Below are 16,073 nucleotides of genomic sequence, written 5' to 3'. Positions count from 1 at the left end.
AAAGAAATGGCTGTAAACAGGATCTTAGTGCACACACAGGGACCTTGAGGGATCGTGGGAGGTTATGACGTGGGTTGGAAGTAGCAAAGAAAAATTGAAATGAAAAAAAATTTTTTTTTTTGAGACGGAGTCGTTCTGTTGTCCAGACTGGAGTGCAGTGATGTGATCTCTGCTCACTGCAACCTCCACCTCCTGGTTCAAGCAATTCTCCCTCCTGCCTGAGCCTCCCAAGAAGCTGGGATTACAGGCACCTGCCATCACACCCAGATAATTTTTTGTATTTTTAGTAGAGATTTAGAGAGTAGTTTCACCATGTTGGCCAGGCTGGTCTTGAACTCCTGACCTCAGGTTAACCATCCACCTCGGCCTCCCAAAGTGCTGGGATTACAGGCATGCGCCACCGCACCCAGCCAACACTATGAAAATTTCAAATGAAACAGGACAGCCAGTGAAAAGTCAAGGTGCTGGACTCGAGTCCAGCTGCCCAATTCCGCCCAGGGTTTGCCACCAGTGCCAGTGTTTCCTGTACATTCCTTTAGAGATAGCTCATGCATCTGGAAGTATTTGTAAATATATTGATCTGATTGGATATGGTGCCCATTTCCTCCCTGATCTACTTCCGTTTGCTCACACAGCCCCTGCCACACTGGCCTCTTCAGTGCACAGGAACTGTGAGCAAATGAGGTATTTCGACACACCAGGCTGGCTCCAACCCTGAATCCTTTACACTTGCTGTTTGCTCGACCTGGAATGTTTGGCCACCGGCTGTCCACAAGCTCACCCCTCACTGCCTTCAGGTCTTCATTTAGCGAGGCCTTCTCTGACCACTCAGCCTTCATCTTCAACTCCTCCCTGTTTGTGCCCCTTCACTCCTTTTTTTTCTCTCTTTTCAATTTTTATTTATTTATTTTTTAATTTTTGGAGACGGAGTCTCTCTGTCACCAGGCTGGAGTGCAGTGGTGCAATCTTGGCTCCCTGCAACCTCAGACTCCCTGGTTCAAGCGATTCTTCTGCCTCAGCCTCCCAAGTAGCTGGGATTACAGGCACGCGCCACCATGCCCAGCTAATTTTTGTATTTTTAGTAGAGACGGGGTTTCACCATGTTGGCCAGGATGGTCTCCATCTCCTGACCTTGTGATCCACACAGCTCGGCTTACCAAAGTGCTGGGATTACAGGCGTGAGCCACCACGCCTGGCCTTGTTTCTTTTTTTTTTTTTTTTTTTTTTTTTTTTTTTTTTGAGACGGAGTCTCGCCCTGTCCCCCAGGCTGGAGTGCAGTGGCGCGATCTCGGCTCACTGCAAGCTCCGCCTCCCGGGTTCACGCCATTCTCCTGCCTCAGCCTCTCCCGGTAGCTGGGACTACAGGCGCCCGCCACCACGCCCGGCTAATTTTTTGTATTTTTAGTACAGACGGGGTTTCACCGTGGTCTCGATCTCCTGACCTCGTGATCCGCCCGCCTCAGCCTCCCAAAGTGCTGGGATTACAAGCGTGAGCCACCGCACCCGGCCGGCCTTGTTTCTTAAGCACTTACCGCTAACATGCCAAATATTATCCTTCATCATTGCACCACTGGAATGTAATTTCCATGCAGGCAGATTTGGAAATATATATTTAATTCCCCTTTTCAGCTTTTTTTTTTTTTTTTTTTTTTTTTTTTGAGATAAGTTCTTATTCTGTCACCCAGGCTGGCATGTAGTGGCGTAATCTCGGCTTACTGCAGCCTCTGCCGCCCAGACTCAAGCCATCCTCCTACCTCAGCCTCCCAAGTAGCTAGGACCACAGGCATGGACCACCATACTCGGCTAGTTTTTTGTTTGTTTGTTTTTGATAGAGACGGGGTTTCACCATGTTGCCCAGGCTGGTCTCAAATTCCTGAGCTCAGGTGATCTGCCCGCCTTAGCCTCCCAAAGTGCTGGGATTACAGGCCTGAGCCACCGCACGCCAGCCTGCTTTTTTTCCAAATGTTCTAATCTTTCTCATTTTATTATTATTTAAAAAAAATTTTTTTTGACACAAGACCTCACTCTGTCACCCAGCCTGGAGTACAGTGGCCTGATCACATGTGGCTCCCTGCAGCCTTGAACTCCCAGTCTCAAGAGATCGTCCCACCCCAGCCTCTCGAGTAGGTGGAACTACAGGCATATGCCACCACACCCAGCTAATTTTTGTATTCTTTTGTAGAGATGGAGTTTGCCCATATTGCCCAGGCTGGTGTCCAACTCCTAGGCTCAAGTGATCCTCCCACTTCAGCCTCCCAAGGTGCTGGGATTACAAGCATGAGGCACCGCACCCAGCCCAGCTGTTAATCTGGAATTTCAGGTCTATAAATCATGGGGGTGGCAGGGAGCCCATCAAAGCTGTTCACCCAGGCTGGTCTGCCGGCTCGGCCTCTTGTCCACCCCCCTGCCGTGCCCCAAAACACACATACACACACACCCCCTCTCTCCTTCCTGAGAGACCGGTCCAAGGAGGGGCCTGGGCATATATAGGGAGCCACAGTGGGTGGGACTGGCCGGAGAGGCTGCAGACAGAGGTTAGGAGGGGGCCCTGGGAGTCTGGGTGCAGCATGGGAGGTCTGAGGCTCAGGGAGGGGCAGTGCCAAGTTCAGGCCAGTGACTGCCCCACCGGAGCCTGGGTGTCCTCTTCTGCAAAATGCCTCCCCGCCAGGGCTGTGGGCACATCGGTACCAGCCTGGGCCCCGCAGAGAGCTGAAGCAACCCCTCGAAGCTGGGGTGTGGCTCAGAGATGGGGGGGTCCAGCTGGCCCTTTACACTCCTGGCCTCATCCCTGCTCATGTGTCCCAGGATGATGGCGTCTGCGGCAGCAGCGGAGGCCGAGAAGGGATCTCCAGTTGTGGTGGGCCTGCTAGTTGTGGGCAACATCATTATTCTGGTGAGACTCGCCCCGGTGCTGGGAGCAGAGTGGTTGTGTGGTGGGGAGGGGGCGGTCCTGAGTTTGGGGTCAGGGATAAGGGTCCAGAACTGTCTCTTGGGCAGACTCAGTGGTCAGCACAGCCTGGGTTTAAATCCCAGCTCTGCCTCTCCCCAGCTCTGTGACCTTAGCAAGCAACTGTCCCTCTCTGTGCCTTCTTTCCTCATCTATAGATTGTGTCCTCATTTTATAGGCTGTTGTCATGTGGGTTAATCTATGCATGGCCCCCAGCTCAGAGAAAGTGCCCAACCAATGCTGGCTATCACCATCAGCATCACTATGGATATAAAGTGACCGCCTGGTGCACAGGAGGCCACAAGAAGGAAAAACAACAGTATCTTTCAATTAATGTTGGGTTTTGGTTTTGTGTTTTTTGTTTTGTTTTGTTTTTGTCTTTGTTTTGAGACGGAGTCTCACTCTGTCGCCCAGACTGGAGTGCAGTGGCTGATCTCAGCTAACTGCAAACTCCGACTCCCAGGCTCAAGTGATTCTCCTGCCTCAGCCTCCAGAATAGCTGGGATTACAGGCACACACCACCACACCCGGCTAATTTTTTTTTTTTTTTTTTTTTTTTCAGACAGAGTCTCGCTCTGTCACCCAGGCTGAAGTGCAGTGGCGAGCTCTTGGCTCACTGCATCCTCCGCCTCCTGGGCTCAAGCAATTCTCCTGCCTCAGCCTCCCGAGCAGCTGGGATTACAGGCACGTGCACCACACCCGGCTACTTTTTGTATTTTTAGTAGAGATAGGGTTTCACCATGTTGGCTAGGCTGGTCTTGAACTCCTGACCTGAAGTGATCTGCCCACCTCAGCCTCCCAAAGTGTTGGGATTACAGGTGTGAGCCACCGCAACTGGCCTTGTGTTTGTTTTAGAGACAAGGTCTCGCTTTGTTGACCAGGCTGCAGTGCAGTGGTGTGATCCCAGCTCACTGCAGCCTCCAACTCCTGGGCTCAACTGATCCTCCTGCCTTAGCCTCCTGAGTAGCTGGGACTACAGGTGCACATCACCACATCTGGCTAATTTTTTTATTTTTTGTAGAGACGGGGTCTCACTATTGCCCAGGCTAGTCTCAAACTCCTGGGCTCAGGCAATCCTCCCGCCTCGGCCTCCCACAGTGCTGGGACTGCAGGTGTGAGCCACCTTGCCTGGCCCATTTGTAATTTTTATGGCCATGGCCGTGTTCCCCTCCTCGGGGACTAACAGCACCGTCAAGGGAGGGCAGGTGGACCAACCATCTCCTCTGTGCCAGTCCACTGCTCCAGCCTTTCCATGTGGCATCCTCTTTCATCCCTGAAGCAACCGGCAGCTGGGGCATGGGGGTCGGTTGTCTGGCTGGGCCGTCTCTTCTCTCCTGGCCTCTGCTCACCCTCATCGCTGCTCATGGAGGGCGAGGTCTTTGCCCACTTTACTGAGAGGACAGTGGAGGCTCCGAATGGGGAAGGAACTTGCTCGTGGAGATGCCTGGTGCCAGGGCTGCTGGCCCTGAGCGGACCTTCCTAACCCACCACTCTGTCCAGCTGTCAGGCCTGGCCCTGTTTGCTGAGACCATATGGGTGACAGCCGACCAGTACCGCGTATACCCACTGATGGGAGTCTCAGGCAAGGATGACGTCTTCGCTGGTGCCTGGATTGCCATCTTCTGCGGCTTCTCCTTCTTCGTGGTAGCCAGTTTTGGTGTGGGCGCCGCACTCTGCCACCACCGGTCCATGGTCCTCACGGTGAGGCCCCGGGGGTGGGGGGATGGGGACACTGAAAATGGAGTTCAGCATCACTGAGTCATAGTAGCAGGTGCCACCCCAGCCACTAGTGTGAGTTCCCACGGTGTCACACTCAGGGATCTCAGGCATCATCTCATTCAGTCTTCCCACAGCCCAACAACCCAGGCTTGAGTAGCAGGGCTGGGATTTTTTTTTTTTTTTTTTTTTGGTAAAGATGGGGGTCTCACTATGTTGCCCAGGCTGGTCTCGAACTCCTGGCTCAAATGATTCTCCTGCCTCGGCCTCCCAAAGTGCTGGGATTACAGGCTTGAGCCCCTCCACCTGCACCCAGTGCAGGGCTAGAATTTGAACCCCTGCTAGCTGCTTTCCAGAGTCCATGCTCATGAACTCTGCCAATAATAACACAGCTACCATTTAATAATGGTTTACTACATGCCATGAGCTGTTCTAAATGGTTTACTGGATTAGTTCATTTATTCCTCATAGTCCACCAACAGATACCATCATCATGACCCTATTTGATGGAGATTGAAACTGAGGCTCAGAGAACTGAAGTCACTTATCCAGGGTCACACATTGAGACAGTGGCAGAGCCAGTTTCAACCTGAGCAGATCGGCTCTTAATCTGTACCCACAACAATAACCCACACTTCCCAAGTATCTCTCATGCACCTGACACTAGGGTAAGCAGTTTAGAAAATGAGCTTTGTGACCAGGCACAGTGGCTCATGCCTGTAATCCCAGCACTTTGGGAGGCTGAGGCGGACAGATCACTTGAGGTCGGGAGTCCAAGACCGGACTGGCCAACATGGCGAAATCCCATCTCTAAAAAAAAAAAAAAAAAAAAAAAAATTAGCCACGCGTGGTGACAGGCACCTGTAGTCTCCGCTACTCAGGAGGCTGGGGCAGAAGAATCACTAGAACCCAGGAGGCAGAGGTTGCAGTGAGCCAAGATCACACCACTGCATTCCAGCCTGGATGACAGAGCGAGACTCCATCTCAAAAAAAAGGAAAGAAAATGAGCTTCCTCGGCCGGGCAGGGTGGCTCACGCTTGTAATCCCAGCACTTTGGGAGGCCGAGGCGGGCGGATCACGAGGTCAGGAGATCGAGACCACGGTGAAACCCCGTCTCTACTAAAAATATAAAAAAATTAGCCGGGCGTGGTGGCGGGCGCCTGTAGTCCCAGCTGCTCGGAGAGGCTGAGGCAGGAGAATGGCGTGAACCTGGGAGGCGGAGCTTGCAGTGAGACGAGATTGTGCCACTGCAATCTGGCCTGGGCGACAGAGCGAGACTCCGTCTCAAAAAAAAAAAAAACAAAAAAAACAAAAAAACAAAAAGAAAATGAGCTTCCTCAATCTTCCCAGAAGCCCTTCACAGCTAATGCTTTTCAACCCATTTACCAGATGAGGAAACTGAGGCTCAAAGAGGCTAACAGCCTCTCCCAGGTGACCAGGAGAGCAGGGAGTCCAATTCAGGCCCCAGTGACACAGAGACAGCACTGTGCTTCCTCGACAGCCAAGGGTTTTTCAGATTCCCAAGAGCAGCCACTCATTTGATGAATAAATGCTTATGAGCAGGAGCTACGTGCTGAGCCCTATGCTGGGCACTGGGGCTCTGTGCTGAGTGAAACATAAAAGCCCTTGACCCAGGGAAGCGACGCTCAGAGGAGGAAGACAGCGAACAGGAGGGGAGGTCAGGAGCCGAGGAGGGCGAGGGAAGACCTCACTGTCAGGGAAAGCAAAGACCTAGAGGCACTGGGAGTGAGGCAGGTGTGTAACTGGAGGAAGAGCCTTCCAGGTGGAGGTGGCAGCAAGGGCAAAGGCTCTGAGGCCAGAGCGGGCCAGGTGTCCAAAGCAGCTGGAGCTGAGTGAGTAGGAGGTTGGGGGGTGAGAGGGCATGAGGCAGACAGGTGGGGAGGAGAACAGTGAGGAGTGGGGATGGGAAGGAAGCAGGAGGGAAGGCAGGTGTTGTGGACTTTGGCTTTATCCTGAGTAAGATGGAGCCAGGGACCCCCCGCTCCCCTCCCCTCCCTTCCCCTCCCCTCCCCTCTCCTTCCTTCCTTCGTTTTTCTAGACCGGCAGGTATTGTGGACTTTGGCTTTATCCTGGGTACGATGGAGCCATGGACTCCTTCCCTTCCTTCTTTCCCTCCCTCCCTCCCCTCCCCTCCCTCCCTCCCTCCCTCCCTTCCTTCCTTCCTTCCTTCCTTCGTTTTTCTAGACAGGGTCTCACTCTGTTGCCCAGGTTGGAGTGCAGTGGCACAATCATAGTTCATTGCCACCTCGAACTCTTTGGCTCAAATGATCCTCCCACCTCAGCCTCCCAATGAGCTGGGACTACAAGTGTGCACCACCATGTGCAGCTAATTTTTGTATTTTTTGTAGAGATGGAGTCTCACTATGTTGCCCAGGCTGGTCTCCAACTCCTGGCCTCAAGTGAGCCTCCCACCTCAGCCTCCCAAAGTGCTGGTAATACAGGCATGAGCCACCACACCTGCCCTCTTATTTTCTTATCCTGTATTTAATTATCTGGCATAAATATTTAACCAAAGCCCTAAAAATTCACCCAATTAGTTTTAAAAATTCTGTCTGGACCAGGCACAGTGGCTCACGCCTGTAATCCCAGCACTTTGGGAGGCCAAGGCAGGTGGATCACGAGGTCAGGAGATCGAGACCATCCTGGCTAACACGGTGAAACCCTGTCTTTACTAAAAAACAAAAAATTAACCGGGCATGGTGGCGGGCACCTGTAGTCCCAGCTACTCGGGAGGCTGAGGCAGGAGAATGGCATGAACCCGGGAGGCGGAGCTTGCGGTGAGCCGAGATCACGCCACTGCACTCCAGCCTGGGTGACAGAGCAAGACTCCGTCTCAAAAAAAAAAAAAAAAAATTGTGTCTGTGTCTGTTTCCCCTATTAGTTTGTCATTAACTAAGGCATTTTTTCCCCAAATTTCTTTTTTTTTTTTGAGACGGAGTCTTGCTCTGTCGCCCAGGCTGGAGTGCAGTGGTGCCATCTCGGATCACCGCAAGCCCCGCCTCCTGGGTTCACGCCATTCTCCTGCCTCAGCCTCCCGAGTAGCTGGGACTACAGGCGCCTGCCACCACGCCCGGTTAATTTTTTTTTTTTTGTATTTTTAGTAGAGATGGGGTTTCACCATGTTAGCCAGGATGGTCTCGATCTCCTGACCTTGTGATCCACCCGCTTCGGCCTCCCAAAGTGCTGGGATTACAGGCGTGAGCCACCGCACCCGGGCCCCAAATTTCTTATAGGAAATTTCTAACGTAGACTAAAGTAGAGTCCGTGGTATTTGAGCCCTGCATACCTCTCACCTGATTTCAACAACATCAGCTGCAGACTGCCCGACATTGTCTCCTCTATCTCCCTTCTCTCACACTTTTTCTTCTGGGTATTTTGAAGCACATTCTAGATGCCAAGTCACTTACCTGTAAATACTGGAGCACACATTTCTCTGAGTGATAAGCACATTGTTTTAAAGCAGTCAGGCGGTTGTGCAATGTCATCTGTCTCCCAGCAGCAGAGTTCACACACACACGCAACCTCCTGTTGCTTTATAGGTGAAGGTGCCAGGTGAAGACAAGAAAAGAATTTGCATTAAACATCAACTATCAAGATTTTTTTTTTCCTCCTGCCCTCCGTGCCGTTGGCACAACCCAGCAAATTCACCCAAGTTATTTTATATCTTCCAGTACCCAGTCTGTGTCAAATGTCTCTGGTTATCTGAGAACGTCGTTTTATGTTTGTTTGTTTGTTTGTTTGTTTGTTTGTTTTATTTTAAGAGACAGGGTCTCACTCTGTTGCCTGGGCTGGAGTGCAATGGCACAATCTCGGCTCATTGCAACCTCCGCCTCCTGGGTTCAAGCTATTCTCCTATCTCAGCCTCCCGAGTAGCTGGGATTACAGGCACCCATCACCATGCCCAGCTAATTTTTGTATTTTTGCATTTTTAGTAGATGGGGCTTCACCATATTGGTCAGGCTGGTCTTGAACTCCTGACCTCAGGTGATCCACCCGTCTCAACCTCCCAAAGTGTTGGGATTACAGCCATGAGCCACTGCATCCACCCTTGTTTGTTTTGTTTTAAGAGACAGGGTTTTGCTCTGTCGCCCAGGCAGGAATGCAGTGGTGCAATCATAGCTCGCTGAGGCCTCCAACTACTGGGCTCAAACGATCCTCCAACCTCAGCCTCCCAAGTAGCTAGGACTAACACTACTACTAGTAGTAACCACGCTTAACTAATTTTTTTATTTTTATTTTTTGTAGCGACGGAGTCTCACTGTGTTGCCCAGGCTGATCTTGAACTCCAGGGTTCAAGCAATCCTCCCACTTCGGCCTCCCAAAGTGCTGGGATTACAGGCATGAGCCACTGCATCTGGCAGAGAATGTCTTTATTTATTTATTTATTTATTTATATTATTATTTTTTGAGACGGAGTTTTCGCTCTTGTTGCCTGGGCTGGAGTGCAATGCTGTGATCTCGGCTCACTGCAACCTCCGCTCCACAGGTTCAAGCAATTCTCATGCTTCAGCCTCCCGAATAGCTGGGATTACGGGCATGCGCCACCCCGCCCAGCTAATTTTGTATTTTTAGTAGAGACAGGGTTTCTCCATGTTGGTCAGGCTGGTCTTGAACTCCCGACCTCGGGTGATCCGCCTGCCTTGGCCTCCCAAAGTGCGGGATTACAAGGGTGAGCCACTGTGCCCAGCCCCAAATGTCTTTGTTTTTTAATTTTCTTTTCTTTAGCTTTTTTTTTTTTTGCTGTCATCTATTTATCCCAGATATTTTTCTCTTTTTATAGTAGACATTTATTTACTGATTCTAAGTCAATACGTAACTTTGGCAAATATGTTACTTTTTAAATTTCATTTTCCCTTGACATTTTATTATAAAATATTCCTGGCTGGGCGCAGTGGCTCACTCCTGTAATCCCAGCACTTTGGGAGTCTGAGGAAGGAGGATCATTTGAGCTCAGGACTTTGAGACCAGCCTGGGCAACATAGCAAGACCCTATCTCTACAAAAAATTTAAAAATTAGCCAGACATGGTGGCATGTTTCTGTAGTCCCAGATACTCAGAAGGCTGAGGCAAGAGGATTGCCTGAACCTGGGAGGCAGAGGCTGCAATGAGCTATGATCCTGCCACTGCACACCAGCCTGGGCGACAGAGTGAAATCCTATCTCAAAAAAAATAATTTTTTTTTTGAGATGGTGTCTCGCTCTGTCGCCCAGGCTGGTGTGCAGTGGCATGATCTCAGCTCACTGCAACCTCCACCTCCCAGGTTCAAGCGATTCTCCTTCCTTAGCCTCCGGAGTAGCTGGGATTACAAGTGTCGCCAGGCTACAGCGCAGTGGCACAATCTCAGCTCCCTGCAACCTCCACCTCCCAGGTTCAGGCGATTCTCCTGTCTCAGTCCCCCAAGTAGCTGGGACTACAGGCCTGTGCCACCATGCCTGGCTAATTTTTGTATTTTTAGTACAGACGGGGTTTTGCCATGCTGGCCCAGCTGGTCTCAAACCCTTGACCTCAAGTGATCCGCTCACTTCAGCCTCCCAAAGTGCTGGGATTACAGGCGTGAGCCACCAATGCCCAGCCCTAATTTTTGTATTTTTAGTAGAGAAGGGTTTTCACCATGTTGGCCAGGCTGGTCTCGAACTCCTGACCTCAGGTGATCACCCCCTCGGCCTCCCAAAGTGCTGGGATTATAGGCATGAGCCACCACGCCTCACCTGTCTCAAAAATAAATTAATTAAATATTTCAAAACACAGAAAAGTTGGAAGACTTAATACAGCGAACACCTGAACACCCACCACATATTACAGATGCTGCTAGTCACACTGCCCCAAACTTTTTAAAAACTTGCATTTCCACAATAATGCGTCCCTGATGGGGTGTGGCTTCACGGGCTCTGCCCGACGGGCCGTCCTCCCTCTGTCTCCCTAGTACCTGGTGCTCATGCTCATCGTCTACATCTTCGAGTGCGCCTCCTGCATCACGTCCTACACCCACCGTGACTACGTGAGCCCGGCGAGGCCTGGGGAGGGGCCTGACCTGCATGGGAGGGGCGAGGGTCCCGGCGCGGCGGGACGGAGGTGGTCCTCTTTCCCCACCCAGCCCTGCCGGCCCTTGTTCTTCCCTGTTATCCGCAGATGGTGTCCAACCCATCCCTGATCACCAAGCAGATGCTGACCTTCTACAGCGCGGACACCGACCAGGGCCAGGAGCTGACCCGCCTCTGGGACCGCGTCATGATTGAGGTGGGCGGGGTGGACCGGATGCTGGGAGGGCCCGGGGCTCCGTCCACAGAGGCCGATAGAGCTCCCGATGTGCCAGCTTGTAGAGGAGTGAGTGCCTTAGATCTCTAGGAGAGCAGGGCTGCGGTCACCACCGTTCTGCAGATGAGTAAACAGGCCCAGAAAGGGAAAGTCCCTTGCCCGAGGCCACGCAGTCGGTAAGTGGTGGGAGCTGGGACTGGAACCCCGCAGCCTAGCTCCTGACCTCCCTGCTCTTAGCCTACACATACTACCTCAACAGAAATGTTGCTAATAACAATGATAGTAACAGCAACATTCACTGAGCTGGGTTTCACACTGTTCAAAGGACTTGTATTTTTATATTTTAATATGGGGTCTTGCTCTGTTGCCCAGGCTGGAATGATCATAGCTCACTGCAGCCTCCAACTCCTGGGCTCAAGTGATCCTCCCGCCTCAGTCTCCCCAGTAGCTGGGAATACAGGTGCGCCCCACCACACCCGGCTAAGTTTTTTAAATTATTTTTTGTGGAAACGGGGGTCTTGCTCTATTGCCCAGGCCGGTCTCAAACTCCTGGGCTCAGTATTGGAGCGATTCTCCCACCTCCGCCTCTCAAAGTGCTGAGATTACAGGCATGAGCCACGAGTGCCTGGCCTCAAAGCACTTTTTTTTTCTTTTTCTTTTTCTTTTCTTTTATTTATTTTTTTTTTTTTTGAGACGGAGTCTTGCTCTGTCGCCCAGGCTGGAGTGCAGTGGCGCAATCTCGGCTCACTTCAAGCTCCGCCTCCCAGGTTCACGCCATTCTCCTGCCTCAGCCTCCCGAGTAGCTGGGACTACAGGCACCTGCCACCGCGCCCGGCTAATTTTTTGTATTTTTAGTAGAGACGGGGTTTCACCATGTTAGGAGAATGGTCTCCATCTCCTGACCTCATGATCCGCCCGACTTGGCCTTCCAAAGTGCTGGGATTACAGGCTTGAGCCACCGCGCCCAGCCTTTCAAAGCACTTTTAAACCTTTTTTAATCCTCACGACCACCCCATAAGGGAGATTAGCCTTTTAGTGATGAGGAGACCAAAGCAAGAGGTTGAATATCTTGCATGAGGTCACACACCTGGTAGGTCACAGAACTGGAAGGATTCAAACTCAGACTTCCAGGTTTGAAGAGATACAGTCTTCATCAAATCCAACATGATATTGCACTGGAAGAGGAAGAAATTGGCTGGGTGCAGTGGCTCACACCTATAATCCCAACACTTTGGGAGGCAAAGGCGGGCAGATCACTTGAGTTCAGGGGTTCAAGACCATCCTGGTCAACATGATGAAACCCTGTCTCTACAAAAAATACAAAAATTAGTCAGGTGTAGTAGTGTGCGCCTGTGATTCCAGCTACTTGGGAGGCTGAGGCAGGAGAATCGCTTGAACCCAGGAGGGGGAGGTTGCAGTGAGCCAAGATGGCGCCACTGCACTCCAGCCTGGACGACAGAGGGAGACTCCGTCTCAGAAAAAAAAAAAAAGGGAAGAAATTGAGGACTCAAGGAAAACTGAGGCGTCAATGTGGCCCAAGTCCTCTAGGTAGCCAGGATTTGAACCCATGTTTGATGGGTGCCCAAGCCTATGTTTTCCTCATTCAGGAGCCACAAATTAAACACCTGGACTCCTTACCAAGGCCAGGAAAAGCCAGAAATCTGCCCTTTTTGTGTTATTTTATCAGCATAGTTGTTGATAAAAATATTTTATTTTATTTTATTTTTTGAGACGGAGTTTCATTCTTGATTCCCAGGCTGGAGTGCAGTGGCACGATCTTGGTTCACTGCAATCGCTACCTCCCGGATTCAAGCAATTCTCCTGCCCCAGCCTCTCAAGTAGCTGGGATTACAGGCGCCCACCACCACACCCGGCAAATTTTGTATTTTTAGTAGAGACGGGGTTTCATCATGTTGGTCAGGCTGGTCTCGAACTCCTGACCTCAGGTGATCCATCCACCTCGGCCTCCCAAAGAGCTGGGATTACAGGCGTGAGACACCGTGCCCGGCAAAAATATTTTAAAATAAGTCAGAGGTGCAGGTTTAATCCAAACCCCCCATCAGCCTCCTGATCCTGGGACAAATATCGTCTGCTCCGTGCTCACACACACAGACACCCACCAGACACACTCGCTTGGAGGCCCAGGACATGGGGAAGTTGGGCCCAGCTATGTCAAAGGGCAATCCTGCCCCTCCTTGCTGTGTGACCTCAGGCAAGCGACTGTCCTCTCTGAGCCCGAGCCTGCCTGACCCCCTGCTTTTCTCTCCAGCAAGAATGCTGTGGCACATCTGGTCCCATGGACTGGGTGAACTTCACGTCAGCCTTCCGGGCGGCCACTCCAGAGGTGGTGTTCCCCTGGCCCCCACTGTGCTGTCGCCGGACGGGAAACTTCATCCCCCTCAACGAGGAGGGCTGCCGCCTGGGGTACATGGACTACCTGTTCACCAAGGTGTGGCCCTCTGCCCTGCTGCATCTCTCTGTCCATCTGTCTGTCTTCCTCTGGTCTCTGCTCCCTCTCTGATTCTATCTTTCTCCCTCCCTGTGTCTGTCCATCTAGCTTTTTCCCTCTCCTCTTCCCCTTTCTGATTTTCTTGTTTTCTTTTTCTTCCTTTTTTTTTTTTTTTTTCAAGACCGAGTCCCGCTCTGTCACCCAGGCTGGAGTACAGTGGCACAATCTCAGCTCACTGTAGCGTCTGCCTCCCGGGTTCAAGGGATTCTCCCACGTCAGCTTCCAGAGCAGCTGGGATTACAGGCGCGCACCACCGTCTTGGCTAGTTTTTGTATTTTTAGTAGAGACGGGGTTTGACCATGTTGGCCAGGCTGGTCTCGAACTCCTGAGCTCAAGTGATCCACCTGCCTCGGCCTCCCAAAGTGCTTGGATTACAGGCGTGAGCCACCGCGCTGGGCCCCCTCTCTGATTTTCTAGTGCCCTCCCAACTCTCTCTCAAGTCAGCAGGATGCACCCAGAGTCTGTCTGATCCAGACCTGGCACTTGCAACTTTACTTAGATTGTCTGAGAATAAGAGCAATAATGGAGCCGGGCAAGATGGCTCACACCTGTAATCTCAGCACTTTGGGAGGCCAATGAGGGCGGATCACTTGAGGTCAGGGGTTCAAGACCAGCCTTACCAACATGGCGAAACCCCATCTCTACTAAAAATGCAAAAATTAGCCCAGAGCAGTGGCACGTGCCTGTAATCCCAGCTACTCGGGAGGCTGAGGTAGAAGAATCACTTGAACCCTGGAGGTGAAGGTTGCAGTGAGCTGAGATTGCACCACTGCACCCCAGCCTGGGCGGCAGAGTGAAACTCCATCTCAAACAAAACAAAACAAAACAAAACAAAACAAAACATCAAACAAAACAATAGAGCTAGGCATGGTGGTTCACATCTGTAATCCCAGTACTTTGGGAGGCCAAGGCAGGAGGATCACTTGAGGTCAGGAGCTCAAGACCAGCCTGAGCAACATATCAAGACCCCATCTCTACAAAAAAGGACAGAAAATTAGCCAGGCGTGGTGTTGCGCGCCTGTAATCCCAGCTACTGGGGAGGCTAAGGCAGGAGCATTGTTTGAGTCTAGGAGGTCAAGGCTGCAGTGAGCTGTGATGGTGCCACTGCACTCTAGCCTAGGCAAGAGACTTAAAAAAAGGCAAGAGACTTAAAAAAAAAAAAAAAAAAAAAAAAAAAAAAAAAAAAAAAGCTGGGCGTGCGTGGTGGCTCATGCCTGTAATCCCAGCACTTTGGGAGACCGAGATGGGCGGATCACAAGATCAGGAGTTTGAGGCCAGCCTGACCAACATGGTGAAACCCCGTCTTTACTAAAAATACAAAAATTAGCCAGGCGTAGTGGTGCATGCCTGTAATCCCAGCTACTCAGGAGGCTGAGGCAGGAGAATTGCTTGAACGCGGGAGGCTAAGGTTGCAATGAGCCAAGTGCCACTGCACTGTAGCCTGGGCGACAGAGGGAGACTGCGAGACTGTGTCTCCAAAAAAAAAAAAAAGCCAGCTGTAAGAGCAAAATCACCCTCAGATTGTCATAGCCATCAGCAGGGCGGCACCTACTTGTGCAGGGCCTGGGTTCAACATCAGCTCCCTGGGGCCCCAAAACCACCCGAGGAGGTGGACAGTGCCATGGTCCCCATTGCACAGGTGAGAAAACCAAGGCTCAGGGAAGGTGGTGACTTTCCCAAGGGCGCACAGTGAGTCTCGCCTTCAGCGGCCACCCTCATGGGTGTCTTCTCAAACCTCCCCCATCCCCCTGCCCAGGGCTGCTTCGAGCACATCAGCCACGCCATCGACAGCTACACGTGGGGTATCTCGTGGTTTGGGTTTGCCATCCTGATGTGGACGGTGAGAAGCGGGGAGCCCACAGGCCGGGTGGGCTGGGGGTGGGGAGTGGAATGCCCTCATCTCGCTGCCTCCTCGCCAGCTCCCGGTCATGCTGATAGCCATGTATTTCTACACCACGCTCTGAGGGACAAGAGAGGAAGGCAACATACACACCCCGGACTCCTCTGCATCCTCCTCCTGCTTCCTCCGCTGGGGCCTGGATGGCTGCCTCACCTCTCACCTCCCAACCTCCCTAGCCATTACCTGCTTCCACTTCCAAGATCTTTTTCCGGGTTCCTGAGCCCTACTGTGACTCAGGTGTGCCCTGAAACCCCAGGGCTTGTGTGCACGTATCCTGAGCCCTTGACCTCACTCCACTTGGCTGGTTCCTGCCCATCTTTCAAGGGACCTCTCCATGATCCCACCTCCCATTCACAGACACCTCTCTTGTAGTTCTCTGACCTCCTCCTTCATGGCAGGCGTCACCATTCTTGCTGAACAGTTTGTGATTACCATTTGAGCTCTGGAAGTCTCTATTGCCATGAGAGTTCTGTCACGGTCACTTTACTGTCCGCATCATCAGCCAGCACGGGGCTAAGCACATACTAGATAGTCAATAAATAAATAAATAATGAATGAATGAGTTGTTTTTTTTTCTGGGTCAAGGGAGAGTGAACAAGAACTGTTCTAGGCCAGGCGCAGTGGCTCATGCCTGTAATCCCAGCACTTTGGGAGGCCGAGGTGGGCAGATCACCTGAGGTCAGGAGTTCAAGAACAGCTTGGCCAAAATGGTGAGACCCCACCAT

The 16,073-nt window shown here is 51.7% G+C and overlaps 1 protein-coding gene and 1 long non-coding RNA gene across 3 annotated transcripts; one reads left to right on the top strand and one right to left on the bottom strand.

Moving 5' to 3' along the window:
• Positions 1-2,245: 2,245 nt before the first annotated feature.
• On the top strand, positions 2,246-15,910 carry UPK1A (uroplakin 1A). Of its 2 annotated transcripts, XM_003280042.3 has the most exons (8): positions 2,246-2,320; positions 2,806-2,893; positions 4,448-4,648; positions 10,608-10,682; positions 10,814-10,921; positions 13,209-13,388; positions 15,205-15,288; positions 15,368-15,910. In XM_003280042.3, the coding sequence occupies exons 2-8, from the start codon at positions 2,807-2,809 to the stop codon at positions 15,410-15,412; spliced, it is 780 nt and encodes a 259-aa protein (XP_003280090.2). In that variant the 5' UTR covers positions 2,246-2,320; position 2,806; the 3' UTR covers positions 15,413-15,910. The 2 variants fall into 2 exon arrangements, with proteins under 2 accessions (XP_003280090.2, XP_030675984.1); XM_030820124.1 differs by lacking the exon at positions 15,205-15,288.
• LOC105738363 lies at positions 3,942-10,667 on the bottom strand. The gene is made up of 2 exons (XR_001114160.2): positions 10,611-10,667; positions 3,942-4,679 (listed from the first exon to the last, which is right to left on the bottom strand). It is a non-coding gene; the product is annotated as an uncharacterized LOC105738363 (long non-coding RNA).
• Positions 15,911-16,073: the final 163 nt, after the last annotated feature.

The sequence above is a fragment of the Nomascus leucogenys genome, chromosome 10 (genome assembly GCF_006542625.1).
Source record: "Nomascus leucogenys isolate Asia chromosome 10, Asia_NLE_v1, whole genome shotgun sequence".
In the NCBI taxonomy this organism is placed as follows: domain Eukaryota; kingdom Metazoa; phylum Chordata; class Mammalia; order Primates; family Hylobatidae; genus Nomascus; species Nomascus leucogenys.
Note: the sequence above shows the minus strand (reverse complement) of the source record. Positions and strands in the feature narration are given on the sequence as shown.